This window comes from Berghia stephanieae, chromosome 15 (assembly GCF_034508935.2).
Source record: "Berghia stephanieae isolate SIO BIC M18660-M18661 chromosome 15, UCSD_Bste_1.3, whole genome shotgun sequence".
Classification (NCBI taxonomy): Eukaryota; Metazoa; Mollusca; class Gastropoda; order Nudibranchia; family Aeolidiidae; genus Berghia; species Berghia stephanieae.
In genome coordinates this window covers 25,960,200-25,976,674 of record NC_088374.1, presented here as the reverse complement: position 1 = coordinate 25,976,674, position 16,475 = coordinate 25,960,200, and the positions used below count along the sequence as shown (strand labels likewise).

Here is a 16,475-nt window from a genome sequence, read left to right as displayed (position 1 = left end):
GCTAATGATTTTTCACTGAGTTGTTTACCATTAACCTTTCTGTGTACTGATAGTTGATGTTTTTGATTTGACCTGAAATTCGCTCACCACATCGCGCACGTGATAAAATGACCTTTTAGCCCCTTACTCTGGACAGGAAAAGATAATGCAAAATACCATCCATTAATCTACGCGACGTCACGACTTAGTTAAGAACAACATGCACGTGCCACTGGTCATCTTCAAGCTGGACAGATTTTTTTTTTTTTGCCATCCATGTCTTCTTGAAACATTTTCAAGGCAGGAAAACACAATGCAAAATACCATCCATTAATCTATGCGACGTCACGACTTAGTTTAGAACAACCTGCACATTGGTCATCTTCAAGCTGGACAGTCTGTGACCAATGTCGCAAGAATGCTTAATATCACAAGGAGAACTGTATATATACTTCTATTGTGTCTGAGTGATAAAACATCTACTTTTGTGTTAGTTGGGTGTGAAGATTTCGGGAAAATCCTGAAAATGGCTGGTAAGGAGAGAGTTAAACTTTGTTTTTTTTAAAAGTGTGATTTACACCATATAATGAGTATAAACATGATATTAACCGACTTAGAACCAACCATGGCCGCAGCAAAGGAAGCCTCTATCGATGGAGACTCATTGACTCACCAATCTGCCAATACTGCAAAGGGGCACGCCAAACATTCGATCATCCGGTCCTGCAATGCCCAGTAACAAAATTAGAAGGGGGGTACGAAACAATCTTTGAAGCCGGAGATGACCTGACCTCATGGATCGACAAACATAATTTGGAGGTGTAGCCATACGCTACTACTACTAACAGAGCAACTGGATAATATTGAAAGAGAGCAGGAACAAGTATAAACTGAGGATCTTCTTTAACCCTCTCCTTACCACTTGCAGCAAAATCGTCACATTTGTTATGACACAATATACATTTTTCTTATTCATATTTATTTTGTAATTAATAAAATTTCTTTAGCAAAACATGCTCCACAACACACTGTTCATTTTCTTTAAATTTTATGATGTACAAGAGAAATTTGAATAAGAAAAATGTTGGTTGTATCGTAACGCATGTAACGATTTTCCTATAGTTGGTAAGGAGAGGGTCAAGACAGCAGATTAGACCTATGGAGATGGAGTTTATCTCAGTTTCTATAGATAGAACGAAGATGATGAAACTCAGGTTTTTGTTATTGTTTTTTTGCTATCCGCGTTTATGAGTAATTCTCAGTAAACTGTATTAGCCAGACTATAAACGACCAAGATTACACATAGTTTTGTGTGTTGGTCCGTTATATTTCTGGATGGCAATGTTGTGAGTTTCTTAGCCAAGCGCACACTATCTATAGTGTGAAACTTAAACCTATTGGAAAAAAATAAACTTTAAAAGAGATCCCCAAAAAAACAGCTTGCTTCCTATATATTTAAACCTATCAATCATATTTTTGTAATTAAACATTTATTTATTGACTAAGAGTCATGAAAAAAAGACCCCCAAAAATGCGCTTCGGCTCCAGTATGTGCCATTTTCATTAACTCAATTTGAGCCAATTACCGCTGTGCCACCCCTTGTCCTATGACGGCAGTAATGGCTCTGTAGGACTATTATATATTAACTGAAAGAAGTAAAAAAAAACCGAAAAAACTTTACCTTTCTTGGTGCTATCATAGGGATGGGTTCCACAAGATTCTTGGAAGCGTGTAGTTTGTAGAATCGGGCGAGTTCATTTTTGGATGTGTCCACACCTCTCTTTGGCATCATGCCTGTTGGGAGAACATTAAATTTAAATTTACAATAAAGTGTGACAGCTCCATATGTAGCCGATTTTTAAATTTATTTTTGGACTTACACGTTCCTTATTACAATAGGGTAGAAAAGTCATGACATCACACCCTGTACTTTTCTGGTTCCAAAATTCTTGGAAGTGTATATATAACCAGTCCTTCGGAGGACCAATAATGAATAGGTTATGTATTGAATCAAAAGGAGGGCATGATTATTTTACTAGCGAATTCTTAAAATTATGGGATGTAAAAGAGCGAGGATAGATGGTCTTCATTGACGACCATCAACATGGGGCAGCGTGGCTCAGTGGTGCGGTCTTTGTTTCATACCCAAAAGGTCATCATCATCATCATTATTGCCTTTTTCACCCTGGGTCAGGGTATAGGCCACAGACAAACAGTTTCCATCCTTCTCTATCATCATCATTATTGCCTTTTTCACCCTGGGTCAGGGTATAGGCCACAGACAAACAGTTTCCATCCTTCTCTATCATCATCATCATCATCATTGCCTTTTTCACCCTGGGTCAGGGTATAGGCCACAGACAAACAGTTTCCATCCTTCTCTATCCTGAGCTAACTTTTTTTTATCTCGTTCCAGGTCTTACCACTTCTCTGTATATCAGCTTCTTTAATTCTTCTCCATGTTCCTCGTGGCCTTCCCCTTGATCTTCTGCCCTGAGGGTTCCAGTCCAATACTTTCTTTGTTATAGTGGAGTCATTCTTTCTAAGCGTGTGTCCAACCCACCTCCATCGTCTTCTTCCTATTTCTTCTCCCACTGGTTTCTGTTTTGTTCTTTTCCATACTTCTTCATTTTTTTATTCTATCCATCCATTTTATTCTGAGTAGCTTACGCATGCACCTGTTTACGAAAATCTCTACCCTCCTTATACATGCCTGTGATGCGTTCCAAGTTTCACATCCAAAAGGTAGAGAGTTTGATCACCTGCCGCTACGCTGTGTGGCCTTGAGCAAGTCACCTCGCCCTAGCTCAATTTGCGGTGCTGCACAGTGGCTGACGCCTGGGTTATTCCAGTGTTCCCATGGAATAGACCCTAGAGACAAATTTCCCCTATGGGACGAATAAAGGGAATCATTATATCATTATTTAGACTAGAAAATAAGATTCTATCATTCTGAAACCAGAATTACACAAGGTATGTATTTACACTTCCAATGAGATTGGAACCAGTTTTTTGACATCATACTTTTGTTCCCTATTACTCAGTTGTTATTACAAATAAACACCATGTTCTATGTGTGAGTTATTAGCAATGTTCTAAAAAATCTCCTGATGACGGAAAGTGCACAAGATAAAGATCCATCTCCTGTTTGAACAAGGTATGTGTTGCAGATTAAGAATAGTTTTTCCCTGACAATAGACAACTGAGTTGCCTTATAGTTGGATTCAATAGTCTGATGTCACGTCGCCCAGCAACGGCAACCATTGTGGTTCTAAATTTTTAAAAATCTGTACTTTTTATTCTTCATGCTGGCCAGAACTTTTCATATGTCTTGTGATCAGAATGTGTAAAAGTCAAAACATGATCAGATCTATAATGTTTTTTTTTTCCTCTCGAAACACTTTTATTCTCGTCAGAGAAATATTTCATAAGGACGTCCGCCATTGTTCCGATAGTTTAGAGCCAGTTACTAAGTTACCATGCGTCATTACGAAGGAAGTGACGTCACGACTGTTGAAGCGTTATTAAGACCAAAATCTAGAGATGCCTAAATGAGTCAATAAAATCTATAGATAGAATGAAGTTGACGTCACTCATGTCTTTGTTATTGTTTTTTTGCCATTCGCGTTTAAGAGTAATTCTCACTAAGCTGTATTAACCAGACTATAAACGTTCAAAGTTACACATAGTTTTGTGTGTTGCTCCGTTATACTTCCGGATGGCAATGTTGTGAGCTTCATAGCCAGGCGCATACTGTCTATAGTAAAATAAAGGGATTAAAATGACTCTTACAAAAGATACCAAACAATTTGACCTTTGGCCTTCTTCAGGTATATAATTAAGGTCATATGAGGGCATGACTGTACAGAGAATGGTTGAATGAATGAATTAATGAATTAAATAACTAATGATTAAATCAATTAATGATTGAATGAATGAATGAAGCACTGAATGAATGTATGAATAAAAAAATAAATTAATGATTGGATGAGTATATCATTGGATTTATAAACAAATGAAACAAAGAACCGAGGGATTCTGGTTAAATTTGGCAGTTAAAGAGAATAAGTGGGAGAGCAAAGAATAACCAAAATTGGGCATTTGTGAAAGATATAGTTTTATATTGAGAAGAGGAAAGAGGTAAATAGCTTTCATAGAGGAACTGGCTTAGGATAATGGGGACGTGAAGGCCTTTGCTAGAGATCTATACCCTTATCCAGTTTGAGGATGGCTATGGTGCTGTTGATGATGATGATGATGATGATAATGATGATGTTGATGTTGATGATGATGATGATGATGTTTGATGATTGATGATAATGATGATGATGTTTGATGATGATGATGTTGTTGATGATGATGATGATGATGATGATGATGATGATGATGATGATGATGATGATGATGATGATGACATTTGATGATGATAATGATGACGATGAAGATGATAATGATGTTGATGATGATGATGGTGATGACAATGAGGATGATGAAGAGTGCAATGATGATGATGATGATGATGATATAAGCCCAACACTCACCAAGTCCCCTCTGTGGCAGGGGAGACTGGAAGAAACTAAGAAAGAAGACTTCTGCAGGGTCTGACCGAATCTCCACGTAACGAATCATCCCATCACCCTGATGGAGGAAAATTGTTTTTAAAAATATGAATTAAAAAGTCAAGTGAGTCACTATATGAATTAAACAGTCAAGTGAGTCACTATATGAATTAAACAGTCAAGTGAGTCACTATATGAATTAAAAAGTCAAGTGAGTCACTATCCTCCCATAGGACACTGGTATGGACAGAGCTGCCAACCCTAATTGGAAAAAATGTGTATGACTGCTCATCAAACTGACAAATGATTTGGGGAAAGAGTGTAAAATTTCTTCTTCCTCCTTCTTCTTCTTCTTCTTCTTCTTCTTCTTCTTCTTCTTCTTCTTCTTCTTCTTCTTCTTCTTCTTCTTCTTCTTCTTCTTCTTCTTCTTCTTCTTCTTCTTCTTCTTCTTCTTCTTCTTCTTCTTCTTCTTCTTCTTTTTCTTCTTCTTCTTCTTCTTCTTCTTCTTCTTCTTCTTCTTCTTCTTCTTCTTCTTCTCCTCCTCCTCCTCCTCCTCCTCCTTCTTCTTCAAGACACCCAATGTTTGTCGTCACTTTGCCAGTTTAGATTAATCTCCATCTTATAAATACGACAATAAACATAGGTATAGGGATATTGACCTTCATAATAATTTAAAAAAAAAAAAAAAGGAATAAATAATTAAATAATAAATAAATAAATATATAAGTAAACCCCCCCCCCCCAAAAAAAAAACCAACAAAGCAACAAAAAACAGACATAGGGGGATAGAAGACACAGTATGTACCTCCCTGCCCACTGATTTCAACTGAGATTGATCTCTGGGTCATTTTTGCATATGACGGGAGTACTCTACCAAGTGAGTTAATAATTGGACCCGCCTAAAAATAAAATCATATTCTATTTCTATCCTTTACCTTCCCAGCCATATAGACCATGTTGGTGTCTTGGTCGAAATAAGGCAGAACAATTCCACTGGAACAATCCAGGTCCTGTAAGCATTCTGGCTCACTGGGTTTTCTCTGGAAAAAATATTTTTAAAAAATAATAAATAAATAACACAGGACTTGCTTGAAAATTTAAAAAATCAGTAACATACACAAAATTCATCAGGCATAAATGGCAAAAATTAAGTTAGACTAAACAAAACAAAAAATGCTAAATACATTGAAGTTTTATTTTGGTTTACGGGTGATCTTCTTGCTGTTGTTTTGGCTCACATTAGGAGTTATGTGGTCTTGTGGTATGACACTAGGATCGGAAGGTCCCGGGTTTGATTTTTTTTCGGACAGAGACAACACCGTTAACGGGTAGGTACTCATTTTACACCTGAGTACGGTGAGAGAATGTGAGTAAAGAGCTTTTTCCAAGGACTCAATTATGCGCCGAGCGAGGCTCGAACCCAGGACCTTCCAATCCGAAAGCGAGTGTCATACCACAAGACCGCATAGCCGCACAAGATGAGGGTGATCTAGAGGCCAGAAGGAAAGTAAAATCTATTTCAAACAACCAGAAATCCAGATAAAGCCCGAAGTCTTGCACCCGTGTTGCTGTGAAAACAAAATCCAGATTTCTCCCAACTTCCGTAAGTCGCTGTTGTGTTGTCATCAAATTTTTGCAACAATAGTAGTAGTAGTAGCGTATGGCTACACCTCCAAATGTATTTTGTCAACCCAGCTTCTAAAGTCTTCCTCCGCCCTAAGGATGGTTTCGTAGCCACCTTCTAGTTTCGTGACTGGACAGTGGAGGACGATGTGATCGCTGGTCTCTGGGGCTGCCTGCAACAATGACGGATAATCTATAAAAGCAGGCAGGGCTGGGATAAAAACTTTTGTCTCTTAACATTCTTTCCAATAGTGCAAAATACACACACACACACACACACACACACACACACACAGAGGTTTAGAATAGTTTTTTAAAAAATGTAAGTTGTGTAGCTATGTGGTCTTGTGGTATGACACTCGCTTTCGGATCGGAAGGTCCTGGGTTCAAGCCTCACTCAGCACATAGTTGAGTCCTCGGAAAAGACTCTTTACTCACATTCTCTCACCGTACTCAGGTGAAAAATGAGTACCTGGCCGTTAACAGCGTTGTCTTCGTCGGAAAATTTTTTTTGTAAAATCACCTAACAGGCGTCATGTCTCATAGTTCTACATGTTATGTGTTGCTGTTGGCTAGGGACCCTTGTAAAGCGCTTTGGGCACGTTTAGTGGATATTGCGCTATATAAAAGTTCAAGTTTTTATTTTTTTAAGTCGACATAAGTAAGTAAACAAAATGAATTCCTCACCACATCCCACAGAGCATATTGTCTGTTGCTGCTCCTCGAGAACCCTGTTGTGAAGATGGAACGCTCGTTGACAAAGACACATTTGGATGCCTTGGGACTAACATGACCCTCCATTTCCTGGGGAGAAAAGAAAAAATAGATCAATTAATAATATTATGAAATTCATCAGAAGAAGAAGTTGAAGAAGTAGTAGGAGAAGAAGAAGAAGAAGAAAAAGAAGAAGAAAAAGAAGAAGAAGAAGAGGAAGAAGAAGAAGAAGAAGAAGAAGAAGAAGAAGAAGAAGAAGAAGAAGAAGAAGAAGAAGAAGAAGAAGAAGAAGAAGAAGAAGAAGAGAAGAAGAAGAAGAAGAAGAAGAAGAAGAAGAAGAAGAAGAAGAAGAAGAAGAAGAAGAAGAAGAAGAAGAAGAAGAAGAAGAAGAAGAAGAAGAAGAACAACAACAACAACAACAACAACAACAACAACAACAAGAACAAGAAGAAGAAGAACAAGAAGAAGAAGAAGAAGAAGAAGAAGAAGAAGAAGAAGAAGAAGAAGAAGAAGAAGAAGAAGAAGAAGAAGAAGAAGAAGAAGAAGAAGAAGAAGAAGAAGAAGAAGAAGAACAACAACAACAACAAGAACAAGAAGAAGAAGAAGAAGAAGAAGAACAAGAAGATCAAGAACAAAAAGGAGAAGAACACGAAGAACAAGAACAAGAAGAAAAAGGAGAAGAAGAGGAAGAAGCTAATTGTTTGGTCTTGATTTTGCGCTACTCCACAGTATGAGTATTTCAAATTCATTTCTTTTTTTTTTAAACAACATAAAAACGATTGTCATCCAAACACTTAAACCTCACCACAGCAACGTTTGCGGACCGGGCATCCAAAACCCGAATCTTCTTGTCCTTACACGTGGAGGCCAACACGGTGCCATCCCTGGCCCAGCTGACCGAATGGATTGTGTCCGGATGGAGAGGTAGGGCCGTGATCGGTTCTGCTTGATCCACATTCCAAATCATTATCTAGTTAAAAAAAATAAAAATAAAAGTAGTCCTTTAGAATGATTAGGGCCATGGTACTGGAGTCTTTGTTTTTGTTTTGAAGGGTTTTACAGCGCCTGCAACACGTTTAGGTTATAGCAGCACCAGTAAAAAGGAAGAAAATGGGATAGTAAAAAGTTCTAGAATTACAATGAAAGCACCAAAGAAAAAGTAAGACATAGGGGAACTGGGAAGAAATAGGGATCAGATGTAGATTCCAAGAGCATACCGCCAATGTAATTAGTTTGAGATCACTTATAAGTCTCATCCGGACACAAACCCAACAAAGAGGAATACACTCAAATGTTAACATTTTTTTAAAAAGGGTTTTACAGCGCCTGCAACACGTTTAGGTTATAGCAGCACCAGTAAAAAGGAAGAAAATGGGATAGTAAAAAGTTCTAGAATTACAATGAAAGCACCCAAGAAAAAGTAAGACATAGGGGAACTGGGAAGAAATAGGGATCAGATGTAGATTCCAAGAGCATACCGCCAATGTAATTAGTTTGAGATCACTTATAAGTCTCATCTGGACACAAACCCAACAAAGAGGAATACACTCAAATGTTAACATTATACATTAAAAATAACAACTATAACAATACATTACAGAGAGATGATTTACAAGGAAAAAAATATCATCTCCCAAAACAATAACTATGCATTTGACTGTTTCCCTCCCAGCTAGGACTCCAGCAAGGGCCAGAACAAAGCCAAATAATCTCATTCCAAGACAAAGACAGAAAGCATGTTGGAAAACAGATATAAGGGGATAGAAGACACAGTATGTACCTCCCTGCCCACTATGGGAGTCCTTTAGAATGATTAGGGGCCATGGTGGAACTGGAATTTATCCTGGTTTCCATAATTATATGAAACGGGCAATAGCTATTAATAACTAGAGGTGCCTAGATGAGTCAATAAAATGGAGAGAAAGATAAAGGGAGTAAATAAGACTCATAAATAAGTGAACAACACAAAACAAACGACGTTTCGGCCATTGGCCTTTTTCAAGTAAACTCGAAATATATATATAACTTGAAAAAGGCCAAATGCCTAAACGTCATTTGTTTTGTGTTGTTTCCTTATTTATGAGTTACAATTACTCCCTTTATCTTTTTGTAATAGCTATTGCTTGCTAAGAGGCAATAAGTACTGGCAAAACCTATTGTTTGCTATCCAGATTTAACAGACCCAGATGGTATAATGTTTTGTGGTTTAGGTGCTGAAAAAGGAACTTTTAATTTAAAAAACATGAGACTTGGGTTAAATATTTATTTTTTACAGAGGAAAATAAGTAGAATTAGAATTTCTTAAAATAACAAAAACTAAAAATTTCTAATTTAAATAAATAAATAAATAAATAATAATATTCTCTTTATTCATCCCATATGGAAAATTTGTCTCTAGGGTCTATTCCAAGGGAATACTGGAATAACCTAGGCATCATCCGCAGTGCAGCGCCACAAATTGAGCTAAGGTGAGATGACTTGCTCAAGGCCATACAGCGCAGCGGCAGGTGATCGAACTCGGTACCTTTCGGGTATGAAGCAAAGGCCGTACCGCTGAGACACGCTGCTCTAATTTCTTTCCATTTTAACTTTAGAAAGTTGGGGAAAAAAATCTTGATCACCCGGGAATGATCTCTGTTCCCTTGTCCATGAAGCGAGTGCTCTACCAACTGAGTGATCAGGACCCTCGAAACCAAAGAAAGAATGAATGAATAAATGAATGAATGAATGAATGAATATGGCTGCACAGTCTCTCTCTGGACGCCTGCCATGAATATGTGCTTCACTTCGAGTTTCTCAGTCTGTTTCTATTATCCAGTTAGTAATTTGCCTCGATAAATCTCTGTCTAGTACAAGTGTTCTTAGCTTTAGAATGTCATCATGTGTGTTAAGGTGCTCAGGTGCATTTGGATGTTTCCTTGTGTTGTTGAAATCAGTTCTTCAGTTGTTGTTTCTAAATGCACTTGATATTTTTTGAGATCTTGATTCAATGTTGTTGGAAGTGAAGTTGGTGTAGAAACGCCCTCTTGTATTTGGCTCCTTGTTTGAAGTAATACTTCAAATCAAGGAAAAGAGATTAGATTAATCATGATTACTTTCAAATTTCTTACCTTCCTGTCAAAGGCCACTGACATAAGGACGTTTTCCGCAGTCGGATGCCACTCTAGATAAGCCACTTTCCTGGAATGGCCGTGTAGATCCGCTGTCCAATCCGATAACACGCTTGAAATACCGTCCGGAGGAATGGTCCACAATTTGACCTGGGAATTTTTTTTTTTAATCAATAAATGAACGAAAGAAAAAAAAACAAAAAAGAATGAAAATATTTTTCTTTAATAAAATTAAAAGATTATTTTTTTTTTTTTTTAGAGACCAACAAATGAGAAAGAGAAAGAACATGAACCTTAGAATACAATCTGTATATATATTCTTTATGCAAATATATATTATTTTCATTGATAGATATATATTGAGAAAAAAATTGTCCAATAAAAAAATTTGGTGTAAAAAACAAATACAATTGGGGATCCCAATAGATAGATGACGTCCCTCTGGTCTTTGTTATTGTTTTTTGCCATCCGCGTTTATGAGTAATGCTCACTAATGTATCAACCAGACTATAAACGTTTAAGGTTACACAGAGTTTTGTGTGTTGGTCCGTTATACTTCCGGATGGCAATGTTGTGAGCTTCTTAGCCAAGTGCATACTATCTATAGCTCAGTTGGTAGAGCACTTGCTTCACACACATAGGAATCGAGATCGATTCTGATTGAAGTCAGGATTTCCTCCCCCCCCCCCCATTGTCTACCCAGCAATGATTGAGTCGTTGAATCTGTTAGATCTAATGGAAAGCACTTTGAGATAGACTACCATCCTATCCAAAGGGTAGAATTCAATTGCTATTATCTGTGTCATATTATAGAAGCTCAGATAAACTCCCGCTCCAAGATTAATGTTATTCTTATGACCCAAGAATAACCAAGGAAGAAACATGGGTGCAAGAAGGCCAGTCCAAAAAAGCCTGAAATCCAATTCTAACAAATTAAAAAAAAGAATGAAATCCAATTCTAACAAATTCAAAAAAGCCTGAAATCCAATTCTAACAAATTCAAAAAAAGCCTGAAATCCAATTCCAACAAATTAAAAAAAGCCTGAAATCCAATTCTAACAAATTCAAAAAAGCCTGAAATCCAATTCTAACAAATTCAAAAAAGCCTGAAATCCAATTCTAACAAATTAAAAAAAAAGCCTGAAATCCAATTCTAACAAATTTAAAACAAGCCTGAAATCCAATTCTAACAAATTAAAAAAAAAAGCCTGAAATCCAATTCTAACAAAGTCCAAAAAAGCCTGAAATCCAATCTAACAAATTAAAAAAAAGAATGAAATCCAATTCTAACAAATTCAAAAAAGCCTGAAATCCAATTCTAACAAATAAAAAAAAAAGCCTGAAATCCAATTCTAACAAATTCAAAAAAAGCCTGAAATCCAATTCTAACAAATTCAAAAAAGCCTGAAATCCAATTCTAACAAATTCAAAAAAAGCCTGAAATCCAATTCTAACAAATTCAAAAAAAGCCTGAAATCCAATTCCAACAAATTAAAAAAAGCCTGAAATCCAATTCTAACAAATTCAAAAAAGCCTGAAATCCAATTCTAACAAATTCAAAACAAGCCTGAAATCCAATTCTAACAAATTAAAAAAAAAAAGCCTGAAATCCAATTCTAACAAATTCCAAAAAAGCCTGAAATCCAATCTAACAAATTAAAAAAAAAAGCCTGAAATCCAATTCTAACAAATTCCAAAAAAGCCTGAAATCCAATTCTAACAAATTAAAAAAAAAAGCCTGAAATCCAATTCTAACAAATTCCAAAAAAGCCTGAAATCCAATCTAACAAATTAAAAAAAAAAGCCTGAAATCCAATTCTAACAAATTCCAAAAAAGCCTGAAATCCAATTCTAACAAATTCAAAAAAGCCTGAAATCCAATTTTAACAAATTCCAAAAAAGCCTGAAATCCAATCTAACAAATTAAAAAAAAAAGCCTGAAATCCAATTCTAACAAATTTAAAACAAGCCTGAAATCCAATTCTAACAAATTCCAAAAAGCCTGAAACATATTTTGAAATGTGACTATTGCCTGACCAATGGCATTATGAAGAGATAATCTCGATGCTGGAAATATAAACTAAAATCCATTTCAAAAAGCCTGAAATCCGGATTAAGCAAGAAATCTTGCACCCATGAAGAAAATATTCCTGATAATTCACCGTATTATCCTCTGAGGCCGAAGCAATGATGTTGTCATGGAACGGATTCCACTTCACATCCATGATGGCCCCTGCATGGCCGCACACTCGGGGACAGTTCACATCTACACGCCCGGGCTGAATGAGAAGAAAAAAAAAACGTGCACACAAATTGAAATCTGATTCATTCCGATCTGTAACACACAAACACACACAAAAAACCCCACAAAAAAAACACGAAATATTAGAAGACATTTACTTTCTCTCCAATGTAGCAATGACTATGAAAAATGTTTTTTTCTCTTTTTGAGGAAAATTTTTGTTTAAAACCAAAGCCCTATCTCCACTGAGTAAAAATGTTTTTGAATTTTGAAAATCCATTCATAAATAAACAAGTTATGCAGTTTCAAAGGTGTCATTTATTTGGATGACCCGCAAAGAGAAAAAAAACGCGAAAATATGGGACGCTTTTTCTGCATTTTTTTTCGACCTTTGGTTGTATCTTGCGTAATAAGTGGATTAAAAGATTGAAATTTGAAGAGCAAATTAGGATGGTGTTTTGTAAAATACGGGAAAAGTACTCGTCATATTCAAATGAAATTTTACAACCAAAAAGAAGAAATGTTCATGTATTACCTTGTCAGCGACAAAACCTCCACGCCCGGTAGTTTTAGAAATATTTTACTCCAAAGAGTAAAAATCTATTTTTAACAGTCTTCTGGTAATCGCACGAGTTTTGTCGCTTGACATAATCTAAAATGACCTTTTTTCTAACTGTGTGCCAACTTTCAGTCATATTCATCGATAAACAGCGTCGTAATTAATTTTTTTAAATAGCATATACGAAACGGCTTTGTCCCATATTTGACGCGAATTCGGGCACTTCGTGAGCGAAAAAGAGGCCCAAAGATTTGTGCGGGATAGTTATTGCTATCCAATGTTTTGGTTAGGCTTGATACACTTTTACTTTTATAGAGTGAACATTGCAAATGATGATGATGATGATAAAATAATAATAATAATAATAATAATAATAATAATAATAATAATAATAATAATAATAATAATAATAATAATAATAATAATAACAATAATAATTATAATAATAATAATAATAATAATAATAATAATAATAATAATAATAATAATAATAATAATAATAATAATAATAATAATAATAATTTTTAAAAGACAAAATAAATGAATAAATTTAAAAAATAAATAAATATAAAAATTAAATAATAAAATATTAATAATAATAATAATAATAATAATAATAATAATAATAATAATAATAATAATAATAATAATAATAATAATAACAATAATAATATATAATAATAATAATAATGATAATAATAATGATAATAATAATTATAATAATGACAACAATAAGTATAATAATTTTAATTACAATAATAGTTGTTTCTGTTTGCTTCTTGGAGGAGGGGGGGGGGGGGGGGGGGGGGGAGGGTTATGGCACTTGCGACATTTTAAGGTCATTTCAGCACCAGAGAAAAGGAAGATGAGAGGAAAAAAAGTGACAGACTTGACGTTGAAAGCAATAAAGAAAAAGCATGGAGTTTTTAAGTGATGTATTAAGGTTTTTAATGTTTTTATTACTGGCAAAAGAAGAGTTTTGAGCCCAAAACATTCTGTGTTTCGTATTTTGTCTTTTGTTTCCTTTTTATGCTGACTTATGTGCTCCAACTTTGTTATATATAATATATATATATATATATATATATATATATATATATATATATATATATAATATATATATATATATATATATAATATATATATATATATATATATATATATTGATTTAGAACAGCCTTACCCCGTTAAAATCCAACAGACTTACCCTGTTCACATCCAAGACAGCAAAGGAACCTCCTCCAGAACTCTCTAGAACAACAGCCAAGAAAGAGGGGTTGACAGCACAGAAATCACTGTCATGGGTGTTCCTGGTGATTCTGATGTTCTCAAAGCAACAATCACGACGAGACTGAGCCCCATAGACATGTCGAAATTTGGACGTACGGATTTTCAAATTTGACATTTTTTCTTTCCTTTCCTTCTATTAACTTCTTAGCTTTTGTGCAAACTTTTTATTTTTCCTTTTTTTCTTTATTGAAATTTTTTAAAAATCTATTTTGTCTGCATGGAAATTATTCACTTCTGGATCAGCACAATATTATACACATCTCTTAGTATAATTAAATTCTTTACAACACACACCAGTAATAACTCTATACGTTACAGAACAGTGCATGTGTACTTGACTGAAATGGAAATCTTGAGCACGCATGCGCATCCAAACAGCAGAGGAATTGAGATTCAACTGGCACTGAGCAATCAGTTATTATTATTTATACTTGTATCAGTGAGGCGATACTAATGATGAAAATGATACAAATGCAATGATGTCATTTGTAAAAGTACACATCTGTATAGCTTTCTTGCATCATCTGAATATACGAATAGAAAATAAAAACATTAGAAGGGGTATTCTCGAACAAGTTTGAAATATATAAAAGCTTCAGGTGCACATCTCTCCTCATTAATAATAATAATAATAATAATAATAATAATAATAATAATAATAATAATAATAATAATAATAATAATAATAATAATAATAATAATAATAATAATGGACTCTTATATAATATAATGCATGGTATCCTCAGCCATGAGGCTCTTATGAGTATGAGTTCATCGTAGAGGGCCAGTGGCCCGTTGATGGTCTTTGGATTGGTCTCCACCAACTTCTGGAGGTCGAAAGGCTGGCTTCAATGGGAAATCGGTGCTGTATTTTAGATCCTTCAGGAAACTGTCAATTCGGCTTTTAAAGCTGTTTATGCTTGGCGCTGTAACTATTTTTTCAGGCAGGCTATTCCATGTCTCAACAATTCGATGACTAACGACATTTTTTCGGATTTTTAAACGGCAATTTTGTTTGGCAAGTTTATAACAGTGGCCTCTTGTTCTTTTGTCCTTGTTAAATGTGAGGTAATCTTCTACGTTTACTTTATAGAGACTGTTGGTCAATTTATAAGTTTCAATTAGATCTCCTCTGTCTTCTGTACATGAGGCTAGGGAGGTCTAATGCTCTGAGTCTATCTTCGTAGCTGAGGTTTGAAATTTCGGGAACAAGTTTGGTTGCTCGGCATTGGACATTTTCAATAAGTAAAGCATCTGATTTATTGATGGGGGACCATACACCGTTTCCATATTCCAAGTGTGATCGTATTAGACTTTTAAAAAGTAACTTTGATTATAAGTGATTTTGATTATAATTGATTTGATCTCAATAAAACCTCTATAAATATATCATTATTAGAAATCACTTTTTAACACGATTCTATATATTTTCAAAATCAGATAATCAGATGAAAAGTTGTTTCAGTTTAAAGTTTAAAGGCTGAATGAAAAATGTACTCCTATTTGCCTTTGTTATTAACTGACGAATTGTGTGATCTGAAACTGTTGCATTTCCGGTCGTGACCACTATTTGGATTTCAGAACTGGCCAGTATGGCCTTTGCCATTTGAGTAAGGATTTTCTTGGGATGACTTTAGGTCATAATCATAAGGGATAAAATTGGTTTAAATTCAATTCTTTGGCTGTCATTATCCCCAGACACCTGTCTGGGGATAATGAAAATTCGTTATCCCCAGACACCTGTCTGGGGATAACCAAATTTCGTTATTCCCAGACAGATATTTGAAACTCCGCTCTTTTAAACAATTATCCACAGTCCAGAATATGGATGTTTCCAAACGCACATAGAAATAAGGAAAGTTAATAAATTATCTATAAAAACATAAAATTAACCAACATTAAATCAGTTGTTACTACATATACACAATATGCGTCGACTTCGAAGTGGGTGTCATGGCCAAATGGTTTATTCGACTTTTTATTTTCAACCAGGAAGAAAGTTGTTAATCATCAAATCTGTTCATAGTCCACCAACCATTTAACTTTTCATTACCTACCTACCTGTTAACTTTATTATTGATCATCTCTTGTTTCTATAATTTGCTCATTCTGGCCACAATTTTGGGGACGACCGGGAATAATTTTTATGTCGCGGACGAATTCCTAGGCCATGGTGTTGTTCGCCCCAAAGCCCAAAACCCACAGCTGTTATTTTCCTGTCTGCTTCGCACAAGACAATACAATTTAGTATCACACGTCCACAAAACTAGATCCAACAACATATTTTTATTCGAATCAGAGATGAAAATAACTACCAAAACAAGGAAGCAAAATGGTGGAAATATGTTTAGCTCATATATGAATTTAAAATATTCCAATAGCGGCGTGGATAGGCAGC

The 16,475-nt window shown here is 35.2% G+C and overlaps 1 protein-coding gene across 3 annotated transcripts in view; it reads right to left on the bottom strand.

Annotated features, from left to right (window-relative positions):
* The window catches only part of LOC144960457 (coronin-1A-like), a 46,967-nt gene that overhangs the window by 28,602 nt on the left and 1,890 nt on the right, over nt 1-16,475 (bottom strand). For all 3 annotated transcript variants that reach the window (XM_078893554.1, XM_078893556.1, XM_078893555.1), the window contains exons 2-9: nt 13,995-14,601; nt 12,149-12,265; nt 9,987-10,136; nt 7,682-7,846; nt 6,850-6,966; nt 5,475-5,579; nt 4,522-4,618; nt 1,662-1,774 (exon numbers count right to left, since the gene is read on the bottom strand). In XM_078893554.1, the coding sequence (XP_078749680.1) occupies nt 1,662-1,774; nt 4,522-4,618; nt 5,475-5,579; nt 6,850-6,966; nt 7,682-7,846; nt 9,987-10,136; nt 12,149-12,265; nt 13,995-14,192 (1,062 nt within the window). In that variant the 5' untranslated portion in view covers nt 14,193-14,601. The remainder of the gene's footprint in view (nt 1-1,661; nt 1,775-4,521; nt 4,619-5,474; nt 5,580-6,849; nt 6,967-7,681; nt 7,847-9,986; nt 10,137-12,148; nt 12,266-13,994; nt 14,602-16,475) is intronic.